General features: G+C 36.5%; 1 protein-coding gene across 1 annotated transcript; it reads right to left on the minus strand.

The window, feature by feature from the left end:
• Window positions 1–25,195, minus strand: LOC138893107 (SPX domain-containing protein 4-like). Its single transcript, XM_070176877.1, has 3 exons — window positions 25,056–25,195; window positions 7,543–7,764; window positions 1–193 (listed from the first exon to the last, which is right to left on the minus strand). The coding sequence occupies exons 1-3, from the start codon at window positions 25,193–25,195 to the stop codon at window positions 1–3; spliced, it is 555 nt and encodes a 184-aa protein (XP_070032978.1).
• Window positions 25,196–26,721: the final 1,526 nt, after the last annotated feature.

Below are 26,721 nucleotides of genomic sequence, written 5' to 3' on the forward strand. Positions count from 1 at the left end.
TCAATTCTTGAAACCTTCCATTTCACCATGGTGGTCAACAATGTCTTTTCTGATCATTGCCATTTCCTCTTTGTAATCTGTTTCAGAATGTTGGCTCCCATTTGGCCCCCAAGTATCAATTACTCTCCTTATCCTCTGTTGCAACTCGTGCATAACAAACATGAATGTTTTATCAATCTCTTTTTTGGACCAACTTTTTCATAAAAAATTATATATGAGGCTAATATTTAAAAGTCATTTTAGATTATGTATTAGACTGAATAGTATTTCTTTTGAATATAGGTATATTATAAAATATATATAAAATAGACTGTCACTATACAAAAATTATACAAAATAGACTGTCACTATACAATAGACTATCACTATATAAAATATATACAAAAATAGACTATCATTAAACAAGAAATATACTACATAGACTGTCACTATACAAAATATATACAAAATAGACTGTCACCATATAAAAATATACAAAATAGACTGCTACTATACAATTTATATACAATAGACTGTCACTATACAAAATATATATACAAAATATAGACTGTCACTAACAAAATATATACTAAATAGACTGTTGCTATACAAAAAATATACAAAATAGAATGTCACTATACAAAACGTATACAAAATAGACTATTACTATACAAAATATATACAAAATAGATTGTCACTATACAAAAAATATAAAAAATAGACAATTTCGGGCTATTAGATGTAATATGTTTGGGCCGGAAAGCCATTTCGTGTCAACGAGGGAAAAATGAGCTATTATAATTTTGAGGGCTATAGAGGGTCATTTTCTCTAAATATTTCTTATTAGTCATGGACCGTCGTACACATATGGACCTATAATTTTAAAAATATAATGGGTTCAATGCTAAAACCTTAAATCTTGAACTCATGCTTAAAACTTAAATCTTAGATTCGCCTCTATTCGTACAAGTCTGTCTAGGAACACACATGCGTGCTGCGTGCATGGAATGGAGTATTTAATTCTACAACTACTTTATTCATTAAAGCATTTATTATTGTTGCGGCATAAATTTCAACTATTAATGCAGAGTATACTATGATGGACTTATTAAGTTTAATGTATTTCTTAAGGTCATTTTGGAGTTTCATCCGTTTGAGATCAAGAAAATGTTGATTGGATTGAATGGTCTTAAAGTTAAATAATCAACAGTTCCTATGAATGAAATTTAGTTTGGTCGAACGGCAGACTTCCGAAAATGCTACGAGGCTTCGCAAGTTTTCACCAAATGTTTACCACTCTAGAGTTTTATACTAATCTGATATTAATTTTCTTCTTTGTTGTTATAGTAGCTTATAGTGCTAAATTTGTTCTAGGAAAACGTTCATATTTGTTGGTGTTAGTCAATATGTATTACTGTAAATAATGAAACAGTAAACTCACTACTAGAAATTCGTTAAAAACCGACCAACGTTGGTCGTTTATGGCAAATTACCGACCAAAACGCGACCATTACGGTGTCGACGGTGTTTTGATGGTCGGAATGGCTTACCGATCAAAATTGGTCGGAAATTACCGACCAACTTTAGTCGGTATATTAAAACGACCATCTGACAAGTTTAATTACTTACCGACCAACTTTGGTCGGAAACATATTTTATTAATTTAATTTTACCGACCAAAGTTGGTCGGTTTAACTAAATTATATTTTTTTATTAATTATTAAAATTAAAAAAAAACGACCAACTTTGGTCGGTAATTGAAAATATATATTTTTTAAAAATAATTAAAATTAAACATTACCGACCAACTATGGTCGGTAATCTCAACAATGCAAGCAAAATACCGACCAAAGTTGGTCGGTAATGTTGAATTCTGGGAATTCAATATTCATTAACCGACCAACTTTGGCCGGTATTTTGGAATAATTTTTTATTATTATTAAAAATCGACCAACTTTGGTCGGTTTTTCTGGGTTTAATTTTGGCATAAAATACCTGTTTTGGCAGCTACACCACCTGCCAGCATAACATTACAACAACAACAACAACAACAACAACAACAATAACAACAATAACAACACAACAACAATAACAACAACAACAACACAATAACAACAACAACAACAACAACAACAACAACAACAACAACAACAACAACAACAACAACAACACAACAACAACAACCAAAACATTCAATAAATACTTTAAAACTAACAAATTAAAGTTCAATTGAACATAAAAATCCAAAACCAAGTTAAAACTAATTACAACTAGTTCAAAACTGGTTCTATTTGTCTAGTTCAAAGTATATAAAAGTCAAGGGGTGTTTTGTACAACATCATCATCACCGTCTGATGAACTTTCATCTACAAGACGATATAGAGAACGGTCTTGTGGAGGACGGGAAGCACGATCACGGGGAGGACGGGAGGAACGATCACGAGCAGGGCGGGAGGAACGATCACGTGGAGGTCGACCCTCTGGAGATGACTCACGAGATCGGGGCAACGGAAAAGCTTCACTAGATAGGAGAGTTTTGATCTGAGCTTGCATGCCAAGGAATTGAGTATCTCTAAGCCTTTCTCTTTCCTTGGCCGCTTCTAGCTCTGAGGTGAGCTTTATCACTGTCTCCCGCATAGCGGAGAGGCTCTCCCTATTAAGTTGCTCGCCTTGCGAGGAAGTCCTTATTCCTCGCATTTCACACTTATAGCGATGGAAGTTTTTAGTAGGAAGCCCGTATACATTTCCCCATTTTGGACCGCCAACAGACTCTAACCATATTCTTTCAGCATCCTCATCCGAAGGTTGGGTTGGCTCACCCGATTCACCAGTTGGATGACTACAGATGAATTTCTCCAAGTTACTTTGGTAGCGACCCTATATTATTTTAAATTAAATCAGTATTTCAAAATTTTTATAAAAGTAAATTATAATACTTAAAGAAAATTGAAAGCTTACATATGCAGTTGAGGCCCGGTCCTCGACCCACCTATCTTGATCCCCCTCTTTCTTATTCTTCACAATATGTGTCTTCTTGAATAGCTCATCATGACTCATTGGACGCAGATACTTCTTTTCCTGAAAACAAATTAATTTAGTTAATAAACAGAATAGATATACTTATAAAAGTAAAATAATTTAAGCAATTACGTACCAATCTTCTTTTTATTGTCCCTAGGCTGATCGCACCTCCAGTGTGCAAGGAGCCTCCTTTCTCGGATGCGCGAGCTTTCTTTTCTTTTTCGCTCATCTCTAAGAACTCTGCGGTAAGCCATTGCCTTTGCAAATCATTCCGCAAATTCTCAAGTAACCAGCCAGGCCTCTTGTTCTTCTTTCTAGCATCCGAGAAAGCATCCGTCAATCTCTTGCGAGCTTTATGATGAAAATTTGTATCCACTTTCGCGCTATAGCGGTCTTCCCATACACACTTACTCTGTATTTCAAAAGTTAAATATTAGATGGAAAAATCATAAATATAAATAATTAAACTGTTTAAAAGAACATTTATACCTTAAATTGATTAAAAATTTGCTCCTTCAGTGAGAATGGGTAATAAGTCCAAGTCGCATAAGGGCCATCATAAAGCTTTCTGATGGCATTGGTGATTATCCTCATAGTCTTATTACCCGGCCTAAACCTGCAATTTAACAATAAAAACATATTAATATCTTAGTAAAAATGTTACAAATCAATAGACGCAAAAATAATGAATAACGCTTACCCATCACCCTCAGGGACTATGATGATCCTGCCATATCGATCATAATGCACTACCTCGTCATCACCATCCGAAGCATGTGTATTAGAGGCATGTGAAGATGGTGTAGGCAGGTCAGAGCTAATGCCTCGCAGGCGAAGGCCTGCAATAGATGGAGTCGATGATGAAGATGGTTGCGATCCCTGTGACTGCGACATAGCTGGATGCGACCCAAGTGGATGTGATACCGATGGTTGTGACCCGAGTGGCTGTGACATGGGTGGATGCGATCCATGTGGCTGTGATATGTAGGGATGTGATCCATGTGGATGTGATGCAGATGGCTGTGAGGCAGCTGGACTGTATGTCGGACGTATAATCCTATGGCCCTGTGATGGAAGACTGGGTGTCTGAATGAAGGTGTACGGCTCGTGATGCTGTGGCAGCTCAGTATAGTCGTGTGGTGGAGGATAAGACATAGGCATCTCTGAAAAGGGTGGACAAGAGGGAGTATTATTTTCTACCCTCCTCTTTACCTTCCTACCCTTTTCTCGACCCCGAGAACTAGTAGAGTCATTGTTACCTTGACCCTTGCCTGCCATCTGCATAATATAATACACATTTAGATTGAAACATATAAAAAACTAGCTATAAAACGAGAGTGCTTTAAAAAACTAACTTTTTAATCCTCATCGACGTATTGTTCCTCGTTCGAGAATTCTTCGTCCTCACTTGTTTGAGCTTCATCAGTTGATTATTCGTCCTCATTTTCTAAAATTGTTACTTCATTTATATCAACTTTTTTCAATATGCGTTCAGGATGTTCCAAATCATTTTCTAACTGATCGTCCACTATTTGGTGAACATTGGAGATATCGTTTTGATATGCAACATCTAACACATTCTTGACTTCCACCCTACCTACAGACTTAGTTTTTATTACAACCCACCAATCGAACTTATTCCGTCGCAATGGATAAGGAGCATAATACACTTGCCTATCCTTATGTGCAATTATAAAAGGATCATAGTGATCATACTCCCTCGTATGATTAACCTCAATTATGTTATATTGGTTGTGTACTCTTGTTCCTCTTGTTGGATATGGGTCAAACCACTTGCATCTAAAGAGTATCAATTTCTTATATGGCCAACCTGTATATTCTAGTTGTAATATTTCTTTGACCACATCATAATAATCAATATCTCCAACTTGGTTGCCATCACCACCTTGAACCCACACCTCGTTGTTGTTGCTATTTTTATTTTTAGAGCAATCCTATGTATGAAACTTATAACCATTCACTACGTACTTAGACATTGTTGTGACCTGAAGCCCAGGTCCCCAAGATATATCTTTCAAAAATTGATTTACACCATTATTTGGATTATTTACCTACATAGAGTTAAAAAAATTCATAAGTTAGCACAACTTATGAATCAATTTTTATACATTCACTATATATATATATATATACACACACTTATATATATATATATACACTTACAAACTGTTTGAACCACGTATCAAATCTCGTATATACAGCATCATAGCCAAATTGACCCACGAAGTGACTGTGACATATCAAATATTTTTAGTAGTTGCATCAATATGTAGTCACAGTAAATTTTACATTTTGATAACTAATAAATCAATACTTACTTGAGAAATGGTACAACTTCGGGACAATTTAGCAACACATGAAGTGTAGCTGACTTGTACTCCATATCACTCAAACTTCTCTTTCTAACATCCTTAGAACATCGGCCTGGTTGATTGAATATGGACATTGGTGGATATAATGGATCATTCACACATTCGACCGTGTGCCTATTGGGCCTATTCCTAGAACATGGCACGTTACTCTCAAAATAATAAGAACAAAAATGTGCAGTTTCCTTTGCAAGATAGGCTTCGCATATAGATCCTTCAATCTTATTCCTCTGCTTAACAAATTATTTGCATTTGCCAATTGTCCTACATAATCTCATGTTAGCCAAGAACATTCAAATAAAATAGAATATTACATCAAACTTATAATATTACCTCTCAAAAGGGATACATCCATCTGCATTGAACAGGCCCTCCAAGTCGTGCCTCGTGTACAAGGTGTATTGGAAGGTGTTCCATCACATCAAAGAAACCACATGGGAATATTTTTTCCATCTTACTAGAAATTACACGGATGTTCTGGTCCATCCGAAGTAGGTTTTCTTCCCTTAATGTGGTAGAACACAAGTCTTTGAAAAATAAACTAATCTCTGTGATGGGTTTCCAGATTCTTTCAGGCAAACCACAAAATGCAATAGGCACTAAGGTCTCCATGAAAACATGACAGTCATGACTTTTCGAATGGCTCAACTTCCCTACCTCCATATCTACTTTTTTTCCAAGATTCGACGCATAACCCTCAGGCATCTTCAATTTCGTAACCCAATCACCAATTTGTCGTCTTTCCTCCAAAGTGAATGTGTAACTTGCTTTGGGCTTGAACACCTTACCATTGTTTGCTGTCTGCAAGTATAATTCAGGCCGCCTGTAATATTCTTATAATTTCATTCTAGCCTTCGGGTTATCTTTTGTCTTACCTTTAACATCCATCACTGTGTTGAACAAATTATCAAAATAATTTTTCTCAATATGCATGACATCAAGGTTGTGTCAGAGAAGATTATCCTTCCAATAAGGCAACTCCCAAAATATACTCTGTTTCGTCCAATTATGATTAACACCATATCCGGGAAATCTATAAGGTGGAGCCTCAGTAACTTTACTGAAGTTCTGGACCCTCTCCCAAATTTCCTCACCTGAAAGTATCGGAGGTGGAGAATCATATTCCACTTTATTATTTTTGAATGCATTTTTCATCCTTCTAAACTCATGATCATCAGGCAAGAATTGACGGTGATAATCAAACCATGATTGCTTTCGGCCATGTTTCAAATTGAACGCTTTACTATTTTCCATGCAGTAAGGACAAGCTAGCTTCCCAGCAGTCATCCACCCAGACAACATTCCATATGCAGGAAAATTATTAATAGTCCACATTAAATTAGCACGCAAATTAAAATTTTGCTTGGTTGATATGTCATATATTTCAACACCATCATACCACAATTGTTTTAGCTCATCAGTCAAAGGTTGCAAATATACATCAATCAAACTTTTCGGATTACGTGGACCGGGGATAATACAATTTAAGAATATATATGGACTAGTCATACACAACTCAGGTGGTAGATTATAAGGTGTAAGAAAGACAGGCCAACATAAATATGGTGTCGCAGATATAGAAAAAGGCGTGAAGCCATCCGCACACAGACCTAACCGAATGTTCCTTGGTTCACTAGCAAAATCTGGATATGTCGTATCAAAGTGCTTCCAAGCTTCTCCACCTGAAGGATGACACATAACACTAGGTGGTCTTCTATTTTCAAAGTGCCATCTCATATGAGGAGCAGAACTCATCGACGCATATAACCTCTTTAACCTAGGTATAAGAGGTAAATAATGCATTGCCTTGACAGCGACCATATTCCCGCTGGAAAGCCTCTTGAAACGAGGCTTTTCGCAAAATTTACAACTGTCTAAAGTTGCATCATCTTTATAATATAACATGCAACCATCTTCACAACAATCAATTCTCATTGACGAAAGTCCTAACTTAGAAACCAATCTCTTCGCCTTATAGAAATCACCAGGTAAGTTGATATTAGGGTCAACTAGTTCACTCATAAGGTCAATGAAAGAGTCCATGGCTGCTTGAGAAATATTCCAATTAGATTTGATACTTAGTAATCTAACTGCAACAGACAGCTCAGAGTGCAGACTTCCTTCACGTAGTGGACGACTAGCTTCCTCTAACTGTTCATAAAAACGTTTTGCGTCATCATTAGGAGTTTGTTCAATATTTTCATTGGGCTCACCCCCAAAAACATCCTCAACCATATCCTGAATTCTAGAATCAAGATTTGTATTCTCCACCGACCTACTACTTTCACCAACAACCATGTTATGAAATATCCCATGGCTACCATTGATCTCTCCATGATTAGTCCACACAAAGTACTTCTCTATAAACCCCTTCCTATAAAGATGAAGCTTAATTACACCAATTTATATCCTAAAAGTTCAATTCATATCCAAAAGGTCCAATTCATATCTTAAAAGTTCAATTCATATCCTAAAAGTTCAATTCACAAGAACAAATCCTAAAAACTAAAATTTCAATTCATATCCTACGAGTTTAAACATAAACTAACTAAACTAAAGAAATTCAACCCATACCCTAAAAGTTCGATTCACAAGAACAAATTAATTTATTCTACAATTATAAATTAATTATATCTTTTTTAGTTAATTCAAGATAATTATTTTTTTCTAATTACACCAATTTATATCCTAAAAGTTCAATTCATATCCAAAAGGTCCAATTCATATCTTAAAAGTTCAATTCATATCCTAAAAGTTCAATTCACAAGAACAAATCCTAAAAACTAAAATTTCAATTCATATCCTACGAGTTTAAACATAAACTAACTAAACTAAAGAAATTCAACCCATACCCTAAAAGTTCGATTCACAAGAACAAATTAATTTATTCTACAATTATAAATTAATTATATCTTTTTAGTTAATTCAAGATAATTATTTTTTCCTAATTACACCAATTTATATCCTAAAAGTTCAATTCATATCCAAAAAGTCTAATTCATATCTTAAAAGTTCAATTCATATCCTAAAAGTTCAATTCACAAGAACAAATCCTAAAAACTAAAATTTCAATTCATATCCTACGAGTTTAAATATAAACTAACTAAACTAAAGAAATTCAACCCATACCCTAAAAGTTCGATTCACAAGAACAAATTAATTTATTCTATAATTATAAATTAATTATATCTTTTTTAGTTAATTCAAGATAATTATTTTTTCCTAATTACACCAATTTATATCCTAAAAGTTCAATTCATATCCAAAAGGTCCAATTCATATCTTAAAAGTTCAATTCATATCCTAAAAGTTCAATTCACAAGAACAAATCCTAAAAACTAAAATTTCAATTCATATCCTACGAGTTTAAACATAAACTAACTAAACTAAAGAAATTCAACCCATACCCTAAAAGTTTGATTCACAAGAACAAATTAATTTATTCTACAATTATAAATTAATTATATCTTTTTTAGTTAATTCAAGATAATTATTTTTTTCTAATTACACTAATTTATATCCTAAAAGTTCAATTCATATCCAAAAAGTCCAATACATATCTTAAAAGTTCAATTCATATCCTAAAAGTTCAATTCATATCCAAAAAGTCCAATACATATCTTAAAAGTTCAATTCATATCCTAAAAGTTCAATTCACAAGAACAAATCCTAAAAACTAAAATTTCAATTCATATCCTACGAGTTTAGACATAAACTAACTAAACTAAAGAAATTCAACCCATACCCTAAAGTAAACTAATTCATAACTAATTGACTAATTAACAAAACTAATTAGTTAATAAAACTAATTAAGAAAACTAATTAAAACAAGACCTAAACCCTAATCCTCAATAAAATGCAATGTGCAAATAATTGAAACACTAATCAATTGAAACTAATTCATAACTAATTAATAAAACCTAGAAATAATAAATAAATGGGTTGTAATTCAAACCTAGAATTTTTAGGAGATGGAGAAGGAGAGGGGCGGCAGCGGCGAGGGCGAGGGCGAGGGCGAGGGCTGGGATGTGGCAACGCGGGGTGGAAATATGAGGGAAATAGAGAAGGAGAGGGGAAGGTTTTGAGTGAAGAGAGGGGAAACAATTTCAGAGAAATGGGGGTTTTCCCCGTTTTTCAATTCTCTGAGTTGAGAATTAATGACCAAAGTTGGTCGGTACATTAAGTTTTTTTTGTATTTTTTTTTCTTAAAATATTATAAACTATAAAAAAAATATTATAAACTACAAATATTTATTTTATTTAACTATGCAATTATTATAAATAATTATAAACTATAAGCATAATCTTTATAAATAATTATATTAACTATTTAATTTTAATAAATTATAATAGTATCTATCTAAGTAAATTTTCTAAGTTATAATTAAGTATGTGAGTAATTTCTCACACACACACATACACTATATTGTAATTGATGCTAATAACTTTTTTTTTCATTCGTTCATCACTAATAATGCATGACATAGATTAATCGATATATAGGTCGAGACGTTTTGATGAATCATTGATTAATATTCATCGATACATCTAAGTAAGTTATAAGTCGATGAATCAATTTATAAATAGATATATTTGATGATAAAGTATATATACTAATTAGTATCTTCCCAAGTCTATCCCTAAAAGAACCCGACCCTGTGGTCCTAGCGCTTCGTGTTCTTATATATATATACACACACACAAACACACTTCACTGAAATACTTTAACTATATATATAGCTTGTTATAGTATATGTTAGTGTGTATATATATAGCTTGTTATAGTATATGTTAGTGTGTATATATATAGCTTGTTAAAGTTTGACAATGTGTGACCTATTAATTTAACTCATTTACTTAATACTAATAGCTTCTTTCATTTATTTAATTTGTGATCCATATATATATATATATATATATATATATATATATATATGTCAAAGATGCTTAGTATTAATTCTTTTATTTTTCATTCATTCATCACTAATAATGCATGGCATAGCTAGATTAATCGATATAAGTCGAGACGTTTTGTTTTTACTATTAGTCGATATAGGTCAAACGTTTTGTTTTTAATATTCATCGATGCATCTAAGTAAGTTATAAGTCGATGAATCAATTTACAAATAGCATGTTATATATAGTATATGTTAGTGTATTAATTATTTGTATTACAAAAGTGTTAACGAATTACATTTATATTATTTATATAGTAAATATAAAAGTAATTCGAAAGTTTGATCAATGTTGACGTAATAACCGACCAACTTTGGTCGGTTATTTTGCAGAAAATAACAATTACCGACCAAAGTTGGTCGGTAAATGCTTCCCCTACATTAACCGACCAGCGTTGGTCGGTAATTTTAAATATAAATTCTTAAATATTATAAAACATTTTAAATAATAAAATAATTATTAAAATTTAAAAAATTGGATCCAGATTACTGACCAACGTTGGCCGGTAATCCAAAATTTTCTTGTCTAACCAGCTGGGTCAATTCGTTGACCAATTTACCGACCAACGTTGGTCGGTATTTAGTTTTAAAAAAATATAATTTTTTTCCCCAGTTTCCGTCCAACCTGGACGGTTTTTGGTCGCTTTCTTTGACCGATCAAGATTGGTCGGAAATAGTTGGTCGGTTTTTAGCAGATTTTTAGTAGTGACTTTCTCAAACAGGAAAAATAGAAATAAAAAGTTAGCAAGAACAGAATGTCGAAATAATTTATGGAAAAATAATTTCGGAATAAATCGAGCCCACTGAATACACAGTGTGTCCTTAAGAAAATTATTCCCCTTAAGTACTCGAGGTGCTAGAATATTATCCTCCCAGAATAGAACGATTTAACTCACCGAAGTGTTGGTACCAAAACGCCGATGTAACAGCGAACCACTCGAATGCTGTAAAACACACTGAAGATTTTGTGCAGAAGAAGAAGAAGAAGAGCAAAAATTTTTGTAAGGAAAGATTATGGGATTCAAAGCATATTTATAGACTTTCTGGCACTCTTTCTGAAAAGGTTTGCAACCTTTCAGAAACAACCATGGCTGTTGGAATAGGTGGGAATACTTCTGTTTGAAATATTGCGGAAAAACGGATTTAAAATAATCCGGAAAAGAAAACAGACCGGACCGGGTCGTGTCGCGGTTCCTCGATTATTTCGGGTTGAATTTTTGTTAATTAATTAAATTATTGAAAGAAATTTTGTCCAAAAAGATCAATCAATCAATCTTTGACCATATCTGAATCCGAATCCGAAGCCGAGCCGAGCGACCGATGACGACGACAGCGATGGCGTGAGGCTTACTTTCTTTCCAACATATTTAACACCAAGAGAAGTGCTTTCTCAATATAAGCACATTCACTTTTATTTTCACCATCAATGAGGGACACTTTTCTCTTTCCAAAGCAAAAAGGAGCTCACTTTCCCTCCACTTTCTTCCCTCTATTTTCCATTCACCAATCTTTAATCCCAACAATCCCCCACATGAATGGGGAATGGCTATAAGACAAAGGAATACACGGACTAGTGTGTGTTTTAAATGCAAGGATTAATTGCATTTGGATAAGTAGGTTTCCCTTTGAACTTTCCGTAGTGAACTTATATCGAATATACTCGATCAATCGGTAGATTTGATATCCTTGAACCGCCGAGCTTTGTTATATACCTAGAAAACATAAGTCACGCAATCAACCCTTAACCATCTATGGTTCTCATGGTTATGTTCATTTTAGCCATGAACACCGCTTGGTTTCATGAGTGCTTAGAGAATGTACCTTTACTTTCATTCTCCTTGAAGCGGCTTACACTTCACACTCACATAGGTAATTTCTAAACGTGTAATCCTATAGACACACTATATGGTCATATCCTGATAGACTTAGAAAATCATTAAAAAGCTTTAAGCTTTATTGACTCATCAAAAAGCCTTAATGCTTTACCTCGATTTCTGAACATTGTCTTCATCACGAGAATGGGTTGAGTTATTAGACAATGTTGAACCGTCATTCATAACTTTGTTTGATCTCTTTGAACCTAGCTCTTGGGATCTCTAATCTTCTAGGTAGAGTTACCGCCATGATGACTTGTCCTAGGCCTTAACCCCATTCCCTTTGATGATCTTTCAACTGCCTCTCTAGATAGGCCTTTTGTAAGTGGATCCGACACGTTATCTCTTGACTTTACGTAGTCAATCGTGATAATACCATTAGAGAGTAGTTGTCTAACGGTATTGTGTCTCCGTCATATATGACGATATTTTCCGTGATACATAATGCTCCCTGCCCTGCCTATTGCCGTTTGACTATCACAATGTATACATATTGGTCCCAAAGGTTTGGGCCAAAATGGAATATCTTCTAAGAAATTTCGGAGCCATTAAGCTTCTTCGCCGGCCTTATCTAAAGATATGAATTCAGATTCCATTGTAGAATGGGCGATGCATGTTTGTTTGGATGATTTCCAAGACACTGCTCCACCCCCAATTGTGAAAATATATCCACTCATAGATTTAACTTCAGATGATCCGGTGATCCAATTTGCATCACTATATCCCTCGATCACGGAGGGATATTTGTTATAATGCAAAGCGTAATTTTGGGTATGTTTCAGATACCCCAAAACTCGTTTCATTGCCATCTAATGTATTTGATTGGGATTACTTGTAAACCGACTCAGTTTACTAATAGCACATGCTATATCTGGTCATGCACAATTCATGATATACATCAAACTTTCCAATACTCTTGCATAGTCCAGTTGTGATTCACTTTCACCTTCATTCTTTTGAAGTGCATAACTCACGTCAATTGGAATCTTGGCAATTTTGAAATCCAAATACTTGAACTTGTCAAGTACCTTTTCAATGCAGTGAGATTGTGATAATGCTAGACCTTGTTAAGTCTTGTGAATTCTGATTCCTAAGATCACATCAGCAACTCCTAAGTCTTTCATGTCGAATTTGCTAGCCAACATGCGCTTAGTAGCATTTATATCTGCCATATTTTATCTCATTATCAACATGTCATCAATATATAAACAAACAATGACTTCATGTCCAGGAGTGCTTTTAATGTAAACACATTTGTCACACTCGTTGATTTTAAACCCACTTGCCAACATTATTTTGTCAAATTTGTCATGCCATTGTTTGGGTGCTTGTTTAAGTCCATAAAGTGACTTAACAAGTTTGCACACTTTCTTTTCTTTACCCGAAACCACAAAACCTCAGGTTATTCCATGTAAATCTTTTCCTCCAATTCTCCATTTAAGAAAGTTATTTTAACATCCATTTGATGGATTTCATGACCATATACGGCCGCCAGTGCCACTAACACCCTAATAGATGTTATCCTCGTTACTGGCGAGTAAATGTCAAAGTAATCAAGGCCTTCCTTTTGTCTATAACCTTTTACAACAAGTCTTGCTTTATATTTGTCAATAGTGTCATCAGCTTTCATTTTCCGTTTAAAGATCCATTTCGAATGTAAAGGCTTATTTCCTGGAGGAAGACCAACCAATTCCCATGTATGGTTATCCAAAATTGATTGAATCTCGCTATTGACTGCCTTTTTTCAAAATGCTGAATCAGAAGATGACATAGCTACTTTTAACGTTTGAGGCTCATTTTCAAGCAAGAATGTCACAAAATCGGGTCCAAAGGAAGTAGATGTTCTTTGACGTTTACTACGCCTTGAATCTTCATTACTTAGAGGATTTTTCGTTGGTTCTTCCCGTGGTCGTTTAGGTCTTTCATTTAACCACTCGTATTTAATTTTATATGGATAGATGCTTTGAAAGAATTCAGCATTATCTGATTCAATTACCGTATTAACATGAATTTCGGGATTATCAGATTTATGAACCAAAAACCGACATTCTTTACTGTTTGTAGCATATCCAATGAAAACGTAATCCACAGTTTTTGGTATGATTTTTACCCTTTTGGGTAAAGGTACTTGTACCTTTGCTAAACACCCCCACATTTTGAAATATTACAAGTTGGGTTATCTTCCTTTCCATTTTTCATATGGAATAGATTGCGTTTTTCTGTGGGGTACTCTGTTGAGTATTCAGTTAGCTGTAAGGATAGCTTCCCCCTCCCCCCAACAAACTTTGCGGTAAACCAGAACTTATTAATAAAGAATTCATCATTTCCTTTAATGTCCGATTTTTCCTTTCCGCAATTTTATTGGATTGAGGTGTGTAGAGCGCAGTAGTTTGATGGATAATTCCATATTCCGAACATATTTCTACAAACGGAGATTCATATTCTCTACCCCTATCACTTCTTATCATTTTGATATTTTTATTCAATTGATTCTCCACTTCATTCTTGTATTGTTTAAATGCTTCAATTGCTTCATCCTTACTATTAAGCAAATAAACATAACATTATCGAGTGCAATCGCCAATAAAAGTAATAAAATACTTTTTTCCACCTCGAGATGGTGTCGACTTAATATCACAAATGTCAGTATGAATTAAGTCTAAAGGATTTGAATTCCTTTCAACAAATTTATAAGGATGTTTTACAAACTTAGATTCAACACATATTTGACATTTTTATTTATTACACTTGAATTTAGGCAATACTTCTAAATTAATTAACTTCCGCAAGATTTTATAATTGACATGTCCTAATCGAATATGCCATAAATTATTTGACTCTAATAAATAAGAAGAAGCTGAAACTTTATTCATACTGTTAACAACCATTACATAGAGTTTAAAAAGGTCGTTTGTGAGGTAGCCATTTCCAACATACATTTCATTCTTGCTTATGTAACAACCCAACCGGTTGTTTTGACTGTTAGAACCCCGTTCCCCTAAATAAGACTTCCCATATGTACTTTTACTAGTTTTTTACTTGCGGGGATGGTTGGTTCCGAATTTGGTAGTGTTCGGATTGCAATCGGAACACTCAATTCCTTGGTTTGGCTTTAAGAGGGCAAGTTTGACTTCGGTCAACATTTTTAGAAAACGACCCCGCAATCAGGATTTGATGGTTCCAATAGGTTCGTATGATGATTTTGGACTTGGGCGTATGTTCGAATCGGATTTTCGACAACCCGAGAGCGTTTCAGCGCTTAATAGTGAAAATCAACTATTTAAAGGTTTAAGGTTCTTTAAATTTGGTTTGGAGTAATTGAAGCTCATTTGGACTTTCGAGCCTGGGAATAGTTCCGTACGGTGATTTAAGACTTGCACGCAAAATTTGGTATCATTCTGAGTAGTTTAAGTATGTTTCGGCGTGTTCGGAGTAAGTCTGAAGAATTTAAAATTTCTAAGTTGAATCAATTTGGTTTGGGGTATGATTCTTAGTTTTGATATTGCTTTACACAATCTGAGGGTTCAAGCAAGTTCGTGTTATGCTTTCAAACTTGTTGGTATGTTCGGGCGGAGCCCCAGGGGCCTCGAGTGTTAACCGGACGAGGCTCGGACCAAGTTTTGACTTGCAAAAGGACTGCTGAAGCTCCCAACTTCTGGTGTAACCGCACCAGCGCATGGGCAGCCGCAGGTGCGAGCCACAAGCCGTAGAAATGATCTCGCAGAAGCGAGCCGCTGACTGCAAGTGCGAGCAAAGCCGGCTAAGGGAAAGCCGCATCTGCGAGGGCATTTCTGCAGATGCGGAGGCACAGAAGCGGCTTGAGTGCCGTAGGTGCAAAAATGCTGCTGGGCAGAATGGTTTAAAGGGAACGAGGCTTAGCCGGTTTTAGTCTGTATTTCCTCCATTTTGGGAGATTTTGGAGCTTTTTGAGAGGGGATTTCAACTAGCAACTTGAAGGTAAGTTAATTCTACATGCTTTGAGCTTATTACATAGATTATGGGTAGATTATAACCTGTAAATCATGGAAATCAAGGGTTTAGATGCAAAACCTAGGTTTTGATAAAAATGAGATTTTAACCACGAAAATGGCTATATAATTGGATGGAAATGGTATATTTGAGTTCTCGGGTTTATGCGTAACGGTTTTTGCCGAAAATTTCCGGAATCCAGGCACGTGGGCCCGGGATGAATTTTAGGAATTTTACCATTTTGGGTTGGGTAATTAATTTTATAGTCTAATTTCGAATTATTGAGCATGTATTAATTATTTTGTATAATATTTGGATAGTTTCGAAATTTTTGGCATCAAATTGAGACTTTAACGCGGCGTTGTAATCGAGAAGTGGGCTTTGAGACAAGGTAAGTCTCTTGTCTAACCTTGTAAGAGGGAATTTTCCCCTTAGGTGATTTAAATTAATAATTATTGCTAATTGTGGGGGCTACGTACGCACGAGGTGACGAGAGTACGTGCGTAGCTACTAATATTGCTAGAGTCCGGGTAGTTTAGGATTCAAATTATGAATTCCTTGTGATAATTGTATCCTTATTTAATTAAAGCAATAGAATTATGTTGCAAATTATTAGAGGAAATGGTAAAAGATCGAAATCTCACATACTTGAATTTTTGTTCAGAATATTTGTTCAAAAATGTATATATATATATATATATATATATTCTCACTACGGAGGTTCATAAGAAAATGTCCTCCTTTCTTGTGGAGCGGGCTGAACGCCTCGGCAGTATAGATGCATCTATGGATTGCACCGCACGTCCTTCGACAGTGCACACGACACTTTGGATCGAGCCGTACGACCACGGCGAAAATCGTTCCTAATAATAATAATTACACGATATCTTGATATTTTGTTGCAGCTTGTGAAGCTAATTGATAATTTGGAAATTATTGGAATTGAAAAAATTAATTATTTCTACTGGTTAAAGAAAATTATTGTTTTTTCTATAAATCATGTTGATTTAAATATTTCTATTTGAATATTATTGACCCTTAGTGAGTGTCAAAGTCGACCTCTCGTCACCACTTTTTCGAGGTTAGTCTTGATACTTACTGGGTACACATTATTTACGTACTCAAGCTACACTTGCTACACATATTTTGGTGCAGGTATAGATATGTCTAGCGGCCTTGTGGGAGTAGATGTGTGGTTAAATGCGGGAACCTAGGTGAGTTGCATTCTATATTACGATCCATAGCTAGCAGAGTATCCTTCAGAGTTATTTATATTTTTCATATTAAATTTGTATTCCGGACAGATGCTGTACTTTATTTTACTCCCTAGTTAATGCTCATGCACTTGTGACACCGGGTTTTGGGAGTGGTTATGGGTTGTTTAGTAATTTAGTTGCTAAAATATTTATCACTTACTCCATGAGTTCTATCTTTACTATTTAATTGAAGAAAACTTTGATTTAAAAATACTAAAATGAGTAATTAAATTAATTAGTCAAGGTTGGCTTGCCTGACAACGGTGTTACCTGCCATCACGACCTTTAATGGATTCTGGGTCGTGATAACATGGTATCAGAGCACTAGGTTTACGTAAGTCTCACGAGCCATGAGCAAGTCTAGAGAGTCTTGCGGTTCAGTACGGAGACGTCTGCACTTATCTTCGAGAGGATACGAGGCTATTAGGAGCACTTCCTTTTCTTGATTCCTCATCGTGCGATTCGATTACTTTGAGGCTTATGCCTTTATTTCCTTCCTATTCAATCTTACGCGTCCTAAAACGCTTGTTATAAATTGGGAATTGAGGAATTTAAATGATACTATAGATGTGGTACATGATGTTTCTCCCTGCGTATTTGCTTTAGGCCATTGTCGTCGCCTTGTGGAATGTCGTTTTGTCGTTTCAGCTCAGTATCAGTATTACTTAAGGTTTTGAGATTGGGCATTGATTGTTATGACAATTCGTGCGTTGCTATCGCACAAGTGTTGTGTAATGGTAGGATATTTGTCTATGCGTCGAGGCAGTGAATGACTTGAAAGGAGGTTTTACTCAGTGCATGATTCAGAGATTCAGTATTTTATTTCTGGCAAAGAAAAGACAATTGGACTAATAATGTTCAGGTTTGGGTTGATGGAGTAGCGAGACTTGGTATTTTCGAGCGTGGTGGAATCTTCATCTATGATGTGGTGTCGTCGTCCTAGATTGAAAGTGTTAAGTTCGTCAGTGTTATGGTTTTCTTCAATTTGCCTTCAGGGCAGGATATTATGAATGATGTTGGGGAAGCGGCTGTCAGAGGTCGCAGTGTGCTATGGTTCAGGATCAAATCGGTGATCCTAATGTTGGTGGCTCAAGGAAGATGATCTTCGGGGAGGTTTAGAGTTGGCGGCGATCTGTTGGTTCAGGTGCTACAGAGATGAATTTCTTCGGGGAGGTCTTGCGGTTGTTAAACTTCTAGAAGGCCAAGTGTAAGAAAACAAAAGTCGAGTACTTGCTTAAAGGAGAGGGTTTGACCTAAGTGGGAGAGTGGCAGAGCATCATATGGGTTATGTGGTAGGATAGCTGCACACGTTGAGGAAATTTTAGAGCGATTTGGAAATCATGGTGGACAGCGACTAAGTCTACGAACTTAATTTGGAATATTGGCTACTATACGGAGAAAGGTTGGATACGACATAAAGGAGTTGCTTGATATGAAGAAGGATCCAACATGACTTTGGATTGGAATGTATTGTCACACCTTTAGTTGATGTCCACAAGGAGTGAACGAACTTGTACATCTAGTGAACGAGCACGGGCTCAGGATGGTTTATTGGTTTTGTGATAATCGACTCGGTGCAGCGTTGTTGGAAGATGTCGGCATGGAATTTCTACATGTGGGTTATTTCCGGTGAGCAGGTTAACGGTTGCGTGGTGTTGACAAAGCTTCTGCGAAGAATTCTACCGGGTACCCGATATGAGGTCGAACATGTGAATGTGGCTAGAGATTCTGAGTGCTCAGGAAATGATTATCATGGAGATTTCGAAAAAAAATAAAAATTTGGCGGGTCGATTATGCGATATCATGTCGATGGGGGATAAGGAGTCTTGGTGGGTTCCAGAGTTATGCAACGGTAGCTCCAAGCTAAGTGGGAGACTCCTACCGCCTACGATTGGATTATATGGTTATCTGCTTGTGAGGTTTTTGGTTATCGGCATATTGGTGGGTTGTTATGACTAAGGAAAGAAAACATCAGTGGTAATTTGAGAAAATGATTTGAGGAATATGTGCTATATTTGGCCTTATCGATTCATATTCAGGCTTTACTCAGAGTTTATGCTTCGTGTAGATGTAATGTAGAAGGAAGTGATCGGCCGGGTGCTTCGTTGAGAAGGTGTTCATGTGCTAGCAGGGCCTTGGAGTTTGATTATATTTAGGAACAAGTAAGAGTGGGTGAATCTCAACAACGATCTTAGTCGATTCAAAAAATTTAAGTGCGGTGCTTAAGGATTTCGAGTCTGTAGTATGGTTAAGTATCGAGTTTTTGCAGCAGATTATGAAAGGGGCTTGGAGTGTTCTTCGTTATCTTCGGGATGTAGTGTAGTATTTGAGGAATGGAAGAAAATGACTTCAGATTCATAGAGGAATTATTACAATGGGTGTACCAGTTGAAGATGTAAATGTGTGCACAATGAGGGTATGAGATGGTTCGTGGGTTTTGAGGAAAATGGTCTCGTGAAATAGACTCCTTCTGGTTTAGTGCGGGTTGGGTCCGTCATATTTTGAATAGAGCTATTATTATTCCTAAGGCAAGTCCAGAGTAAATTAGAAGCAGTCGAATCGGTTAGCAATGGTTGAATTGGCATGATGGTGGCAATGATTAGTTCCTTCAGCGTGTTAAGTTATACATGTGATTTGTGGCGGTACGTGCAAGGCTTGATGGCCGCCATAATTGATTTTATTTGTTGGCATTCAAGTATTATGGCATGTTATGTGTAGATGGATCCCGAGAGAGTTATGGTGGTTTAGACCACTACTTGAGGATTGTATTTTCTGCAGTTATGGAATTTCAGTAACATGTTGCAATGATTCTCCTGAAATAAGTTAAGTAAAAGGTTTCTATGTGATGGAGTGCTTAGTCTATTAGTGGATCGGGAGACATGATGGAATTCTTGCACTCTCTCATATTGGTATGTTAGGTGCAGAGAGCGGTATGGGATATTGGAAGCTGAGGATAAAAGTTACAGTTTGGTGTCGACAAGAATGTCACGAGCTCGGATGAGCAGGAAAGAATTTAGATGTTTAGCATAGTTTGTATTGTCTTCAGCGCCACTTGAGATCGGTGCCATGTGTAAGAGGCTTTGTGTACTGAGTTGCAGACTTTTGATTCGCTTTAGAGCATTATATGACTGGTGGTCTGGATGTGCAGACTTTATTACCTGGTGCGGAAGGCCGTGGGAGCGTACCCCACGGGAAGGTTGTATAAGTGTGAAACGTAGTCACTTGATTAGTTAAAGATTTAAAACCAAGTATGGAGATTGTGGTACTATCGCTATTGTGAGAATTTATGCCTGAAGGGTGCTCGGTTCATTTGGTTGTGGACTATGGAAGTTAATTTTGGATTTAATGGTTGTTCTTGTGTGTCATGGGAAAAGGGGTTATCGTGAATCCTTGAAAGGTTATTATCCCAGTGCGGTACGATCAGAATCGGCTTGAGGTCTATTGATGGGTACTTCCCTATTTATTGTCATGTGTGGATCGGGTGGCACGCCGCCACAAGTATGTTGTTTGGATCGGGTTCCACGCTGTAACAGTATCATGTGTGGATTGGGTTGCACGCCGCAACAATATGGTGTTGAGTACAGTTCCCCATATATATTCTTGCTTGTCTTGTTTATCATGTTATGAGGAAGGTTCATAACACCTTTTTCGGTTGTTTAATCTGTTACGTGGGTTGAGTAGTTCTTTCCAGAGTTCATTTTCCTTATGTATCACATTTGAGTTTGTGGCTTGTTGGCTCATGGTGGCATCATATGAGACTTTTGGTAGTGATTGTGGTGGCTTATTACCGGAATGACTTATACTAGGTGAAGCGAGCTTTTTGCACTTGGGATCAGTGCGAACAGATTTATATGAGGCATGTTAAAGAGAAAATATCGTTATTTGGTTCATAATAAGGTAATGGTTCCTGTCAAGAGGAGGGACTAAAGGATTTGTTGACTATGCAGTTGGTTATGAGGTTCTACACATCTCTTCCATCGTGGCAGTATTGTAAGAGTTGGAACGAGACTTATATGTGTCATGAGGTGTGTTGTGAGCATCAGATTCGTGGAATTTCGGCTATTGTTCTAAGAGGACGTTATTGTGGTCATGTGAATAATGCGATGCATGGTGTGAATTCAGTGAGAGTATACAATCAAGTAGTGGTACATCGTGTAGTGATTGAAATGGTATTTGTATGTTGGAGGCAGGCCTAGTAGAGAATTTCGGATGTTGGAACTTGGCTCTAAGGCTTATTTGCCTAAATAAATGGGAGGATCTTCAGATTTTCTCAGGCTAATGTGCTAAGCTGAGTTGTGGTATCACAGGTAGGTGCATGAGGGGCTAAACAATGATTTCAGCAAACTTCGGAGCAGTTCTTGTCAAGTTCGAGAACGGACGTATATTTAAGTGGGAGAGAATGTAACGACCCAACCGGTCGTTTTGACTGATAGAACCTCGTTCCCCTAAATAAGACTCCCCGTATGTACTTTTACTAATTTATGACTTGCGGGGATGGTTGGTTCGGGATTTAGTAGTATTCGGGTTAAAATCGGAACACTAAGTTCCTTGGTCTGTCTTTAAGAGGGAAAGTTTGACTTCGATCAACATTTTTAGAAAACAACCCCAGAATTGGGATTTGACGGTTTGAATATGTTTGTATGATGATTTTGGACTTGGGCGTATGTTCGAATCGGAATTTGGACAACCCGGGAGCATTTCGGCTCTTAATAGTGAAAAATCAACTATTTAAAGGTTTAAGGTTTTTTAAATTTGGTTTGGAGTAGATTTTGGAGTTATTGAAACTCGTTTGGAATTCTGAGCCCGGGAATAGTTCCGTATGGTGATTTAAGACTTGCACGCAAAATTTGGCATCATTCCGAGTAGTTTAAGTATGTTTTGGCGTGTTCGGAGTAAGTCTGAAGAATTTGAAATTTCTAAGTTGAATCAATTTGGTTTGGGGTATGATACTTAGTTTTGATGTTGTTTTACACATTCTGAGAGTTCGAGTAAGTCCGTGTTATGATTTCAAACTTGTTGGTATGTTCGGGCGGGGCCTCGGGAGCCTCGGGTGTTAACCGGACGAGGCTCGAACCAAGTTTGTACTTGGAAAGGACTGCTGAAGCTCCGAGCTTCTAGTGTAACCGCACCTGCACATGGGTAGTCGCAGGTGCGAGCACGAGCCGCAAAAGCGGCCTCGCAGAAACGTACCGCTGACCGCAGGTGTGATTGAAGCCGGCTAAAGGAAAGCCGCATCTGCGATGGCATTTCCGTAGATGCGGAGGCGCAGAAGCGGCTTGAGAGATGCAGGTGCGAAAATGCTGCTGGGCAGAATGGTTTAAAGGGAACAAGGCTCAATCATTTTTCGTTCGTATTTCCTCCATTTTGGGTGATTTTGGAGATTTTTAAGAGGGGATTTCAACTAGCAACTTGAAGGAAAGTTAATTCTTCATGCTTTGAGTTAAATACATAGATTATGGGTAGATTATAACCTGTAAATCGTGAAAATCAAGGGTTTAGAAGAAAAACCTAGGTTTTGATAAAAATGAGATTTTAACCACGAAAATGGCTATGGAATTGGATGGAAATGGTATATTTGAGTTCTCGAGGTTATGGGTAACGATTTCGTCCAAAATTTTCCGGAATCCGGGAACGTGGGACCGGGGTGAATTTTAGAAATTTTACCATTTTGGGTTGGGTAATTAATTTAGTAGTCTAATTTCGAATTATTGAGCATGTATTAATTATTTTGTATAACATTTGGATAGTTTCGGAATTTTCGGCATCGAATTGAGACTTTAACGTGGCGTTGTGATCGGGAAGTGGGCTTTGAGACTAGGTAAGTCTCTTGTCTAACCTTGTAAGAGGAAATTTACCCCATAGGTGATTTAAATTAATAATAGTTGCTAATTGTGGGGGCTACGTATGCACGAGGTGACGAGAGTCCGTGCGTAGCTACTAATATTGCTAAAGTTCGGGTAGTTTAGGACTAAAATAATGAATTCCTTGTGATAATTATATCCTTATTTAATTAAAGCAATAGAATTATGTTGCAAATTGTTAGAGGAAATGGTAAAAGATTGAAATCTCACATACTTGAATTTTTGTTCAGAATATTTAACTATTGTAGAAATTTATACATCCTCATGTGTTAATCTCCAAAAATGTATATATATATATATATATATATATTCTCATTCCGGAGGTTCATAAGAAAATATCCTCCTTTCTTATGGAGCGGGCCGAACGCCTCGGCAGTATAAATGCATTTATGGATCGCGCCGCATGTCCCTCGGCAGTGTACACGACACTCTAGATCGGTTTGTACGACCACCTCGAAAATCATGCCTAATAATAACATTTACACGATATCTTTATATTTTGTTGCAGCTTGTGAAGCTAATTGATTAATTGAAAATTATTGGAATTGAAAGAATTAATTATTTATGCTGGTTAAAGAAAATTATTGTTTTTCCTTAGTGGGTGTCAAAGTCGACCTCTCGTCACCACTTTTTCGAGATTAGGCTTGATACTTACTGGGTACACGTTGTTAACGTACTCAGGCTACACTTGCTGCACATGTTTGTGTATGTACAGATATATCTAGCGGCCTTGTGGGCGCAGAGGTGTGGTTAAATGCGGGGACTTAGGTGAGCTGTATTCTATATTATGATTCGGGCGCAGAGGTGTGGTTAAATGCGGGGACTTAGGTGAGCTGTATTCTATATTATGATTCGCAACCACCAGAGTCTCATTCGGAGTTATTTATATATTTCTTGTCAAATTTGTATTCCGGACATATGCTGTACTTTATTTTACTCCCTTGTTAATGCTCATGTACTTGTGACACCGAATTTTGGGAGTGGTCATTGGTTGTTTAGTAATTTAGTTGCTAAAATATTTATCACTTACTCCATGAGTTCTGTCTTTACTATTTAATTGAAGAAAATTTCGATTCAAAAGTACTAAAATGAGTAATTAAATTAATTATTTACTCCATGAGTTCTATCTTTACTATTTAATTGAACAAAATTTCGACTCAAAAGTATTAAAATGAGTAATTAAATTAATTAGTTAAGGTTGGCTTGCTTGACAACGATATTAGGCGCCATCACGACCATTAATGAATTTTGGGTCGTGACAGCTTACAACAATTTTGTCAGAAATAAATACACATTTGAATCCATTCTTAACAAGTAAAGAAGTAGAAACTAAATTCTTCCTAATAGTAAGAACATGAAGAACGTTGTTGAGCGTTAACACCTTGCTGGAAGTCATCTTCAGGAATATCTTCCCATAAGCTTCAATCTTGGTTGTTGCAGTATTTTTCATGAAAAGCTCTTCTTCAGGACCAGCAGTAGAGTAAGTCGCAAATGATTCTTTGACAGACAAACATGTCGAGTGGCTCCGGAGTCAATCCATCACTCCTTCGGATTTCCAACTAGGTTGCATTCCGAAAGCATTGCACACAGATCATCAATGTCATCACTCTTCTCCACTATGTTGGCATGTCCCTTCTTCTTATCCTTTTTCGGGAGACGACAATCAGTGGCTTTGTGACCAGCTTTTCCACAATTGTAGCAGTTGCCCTTGAATTTCTTTTTGTTCTGCTCCTTAGTCCCTCCATAAGACCTCTTTCTCTTCTTACGTTTTGGAGCAGTCTCCTCAACGATATTAGCTCCCATGATCGTTGAATTTCCACGAGACTTCTTCTCGGCTGAATAGTTGTCATCCTCAATCTTGAGACGAATCACAAGATCTTCCAACTTCATTTCTTTGCGCTTGTGCTTAAGATAGTTTTTGAAATCTCTCCACGAAGGAGGCAATTTTTCAATCATTGCAGCCACTTGAAATGCTTCATTCACGACCATACCTTCAGCAATAAGGTTGTAAAAAATAAGTTGAAGTTCTTGAACTTGGGTTCCGACAATTTTGCTGTCTATCATTTTATAGTCTAGAAACTTGGCAACAACAAACTTCTTCAAGCATGCATCTTCAATCATGTACTTCTTTTCAAGTGCGTCTTATAATTCTTTCGAAGTTTTCACAGCACTGTAGATATTGTACAAGTCATCCTCCAAAGCACTTAGGATGTAGCCTATGCAAAGAAAATCTGCTTGTTTCCACGTCTCAACAATCATAAACTTCTCACTGTCTGGCATGTCGGCGGAAAGCACTGGAGGGTCTTCACTGGTGAACTTCTGCATACCAAGTGTGGTAAGCCAGAAAAATATCCTTCGCTGCCATCCTTTGAAGTTGGCTCTAGAAAATTTCCCCGGTGTCTCGGCCGGTGGAACAACAGTTCGGCTTGACGAGGCTATTGTCGTTGCCACAACAGTCGCAGAAGAATTTCCATTATCAATTTCCATTTCTCACTATCAACAACAGAAGAATTCAATTAAGGGCAAAAACCAGAATTGTAAACAGTTCTGTAATGAACGATAAACAGTACGTTTAATAAATAAAAATCAAAGTTTTTATATACTGTTTCACAGTACACGATGAAGTTTTTATGTTATTCAAATCATTTCTGAATTTTAATACTCCAATGAAGGTTTTATATCTTCAAATCACAATAGAAAAATTCAGAAGGAGTAGAAAACCACACAGGTTTTAATCTCCAAAAACAGAATACAGAATACAATAAAATAATTTCCTTAAGATTGTTAGTCAATATGTATTACTGTAAATAATGAAACAATAAACTTTCTGAAATACAAAAAACAGAAACAAAAAGTTAGCAAGAACAGAATGTCGAAATAATTTCTAGAAAAAGAATTTTGGAATAAATCGAGCCCACTGAATGCATAGTGTGTCCTTAAGGAAATTATTCCCCTCAAGATGTTAGGCGCCATCATGACCTTTTATGGATTTTGGGTCGTGACAATATGGTATCAGAGCACTAGGTTCACGTAGGTATCACGAGTCATGAGCAAGTCTAGTAGAGTCTTGCGGATCGATACAGAGATGTCTGTACTTATCTCCGAGAGGATACGGGGATTTTAGGAGCACTTCCTTTTCTTGATTCCTCATCGTGCGATTCGATTTCTTTGGGGCTTATGTCTTCATTCATTCCTATTCAATCTTACACGGCATGAAGTGCTTGTTATAAATTGGGAATTGAGGAATTTAAATGATACTACAGATGTGGTGCATTATGTTTCTCCCTGCGTATTTGCTTTGGGCCATTGTCGTCGCCTTGTGGAATGTCGTTCTGTCGTTTCAGCTCAGTATCAGTTTTACTTAAGGTTGTGAGATTGGGCATTGATTGTTATGATGATTTGTGCGTTGCTATCGC

The sequence above is a fragment of the Nicotiana tomentosiformis genome, chromosome 5 (genome assembly GCF_000390325.3).
Source record: "Nicotiana tomentosiformis chromosome 5, ASM39032v3, whole genome shotgun sequence".
Classification (NCBI taxonomy): Eukaryota; Viridiplantae; Streptophyta; class Magnoliopsida; order Solanales; family Solanaceae; genus Nicotiana; species Nicotiana tomentosiformis.

Bases quoted from the DNA above. Each gene is read 5' to 3' on its own strand.
- LOC138893107 (XM_070176877.1), bottom strand. From the start codon at position 25,195: ATGAAGTTGGAAGATCTTGTGATTCGTCTCAAGATTGAGGATGACAAC. The intron at 7,765-25,055 runs GTCTTATGGAGG...TCATCTTTATAG, and splicing joins AAACGTAAGAAGAGAAAGAG to GAAGGGGTTTATAGAGAAGT. The intron at 194-7,542 runs GTTAGAGGAAGC...TTTATGAAAAAG, and splicing joins GCAAAACGTTTTTATGAACA to TTGGTCCAAAAAAGAGATTG.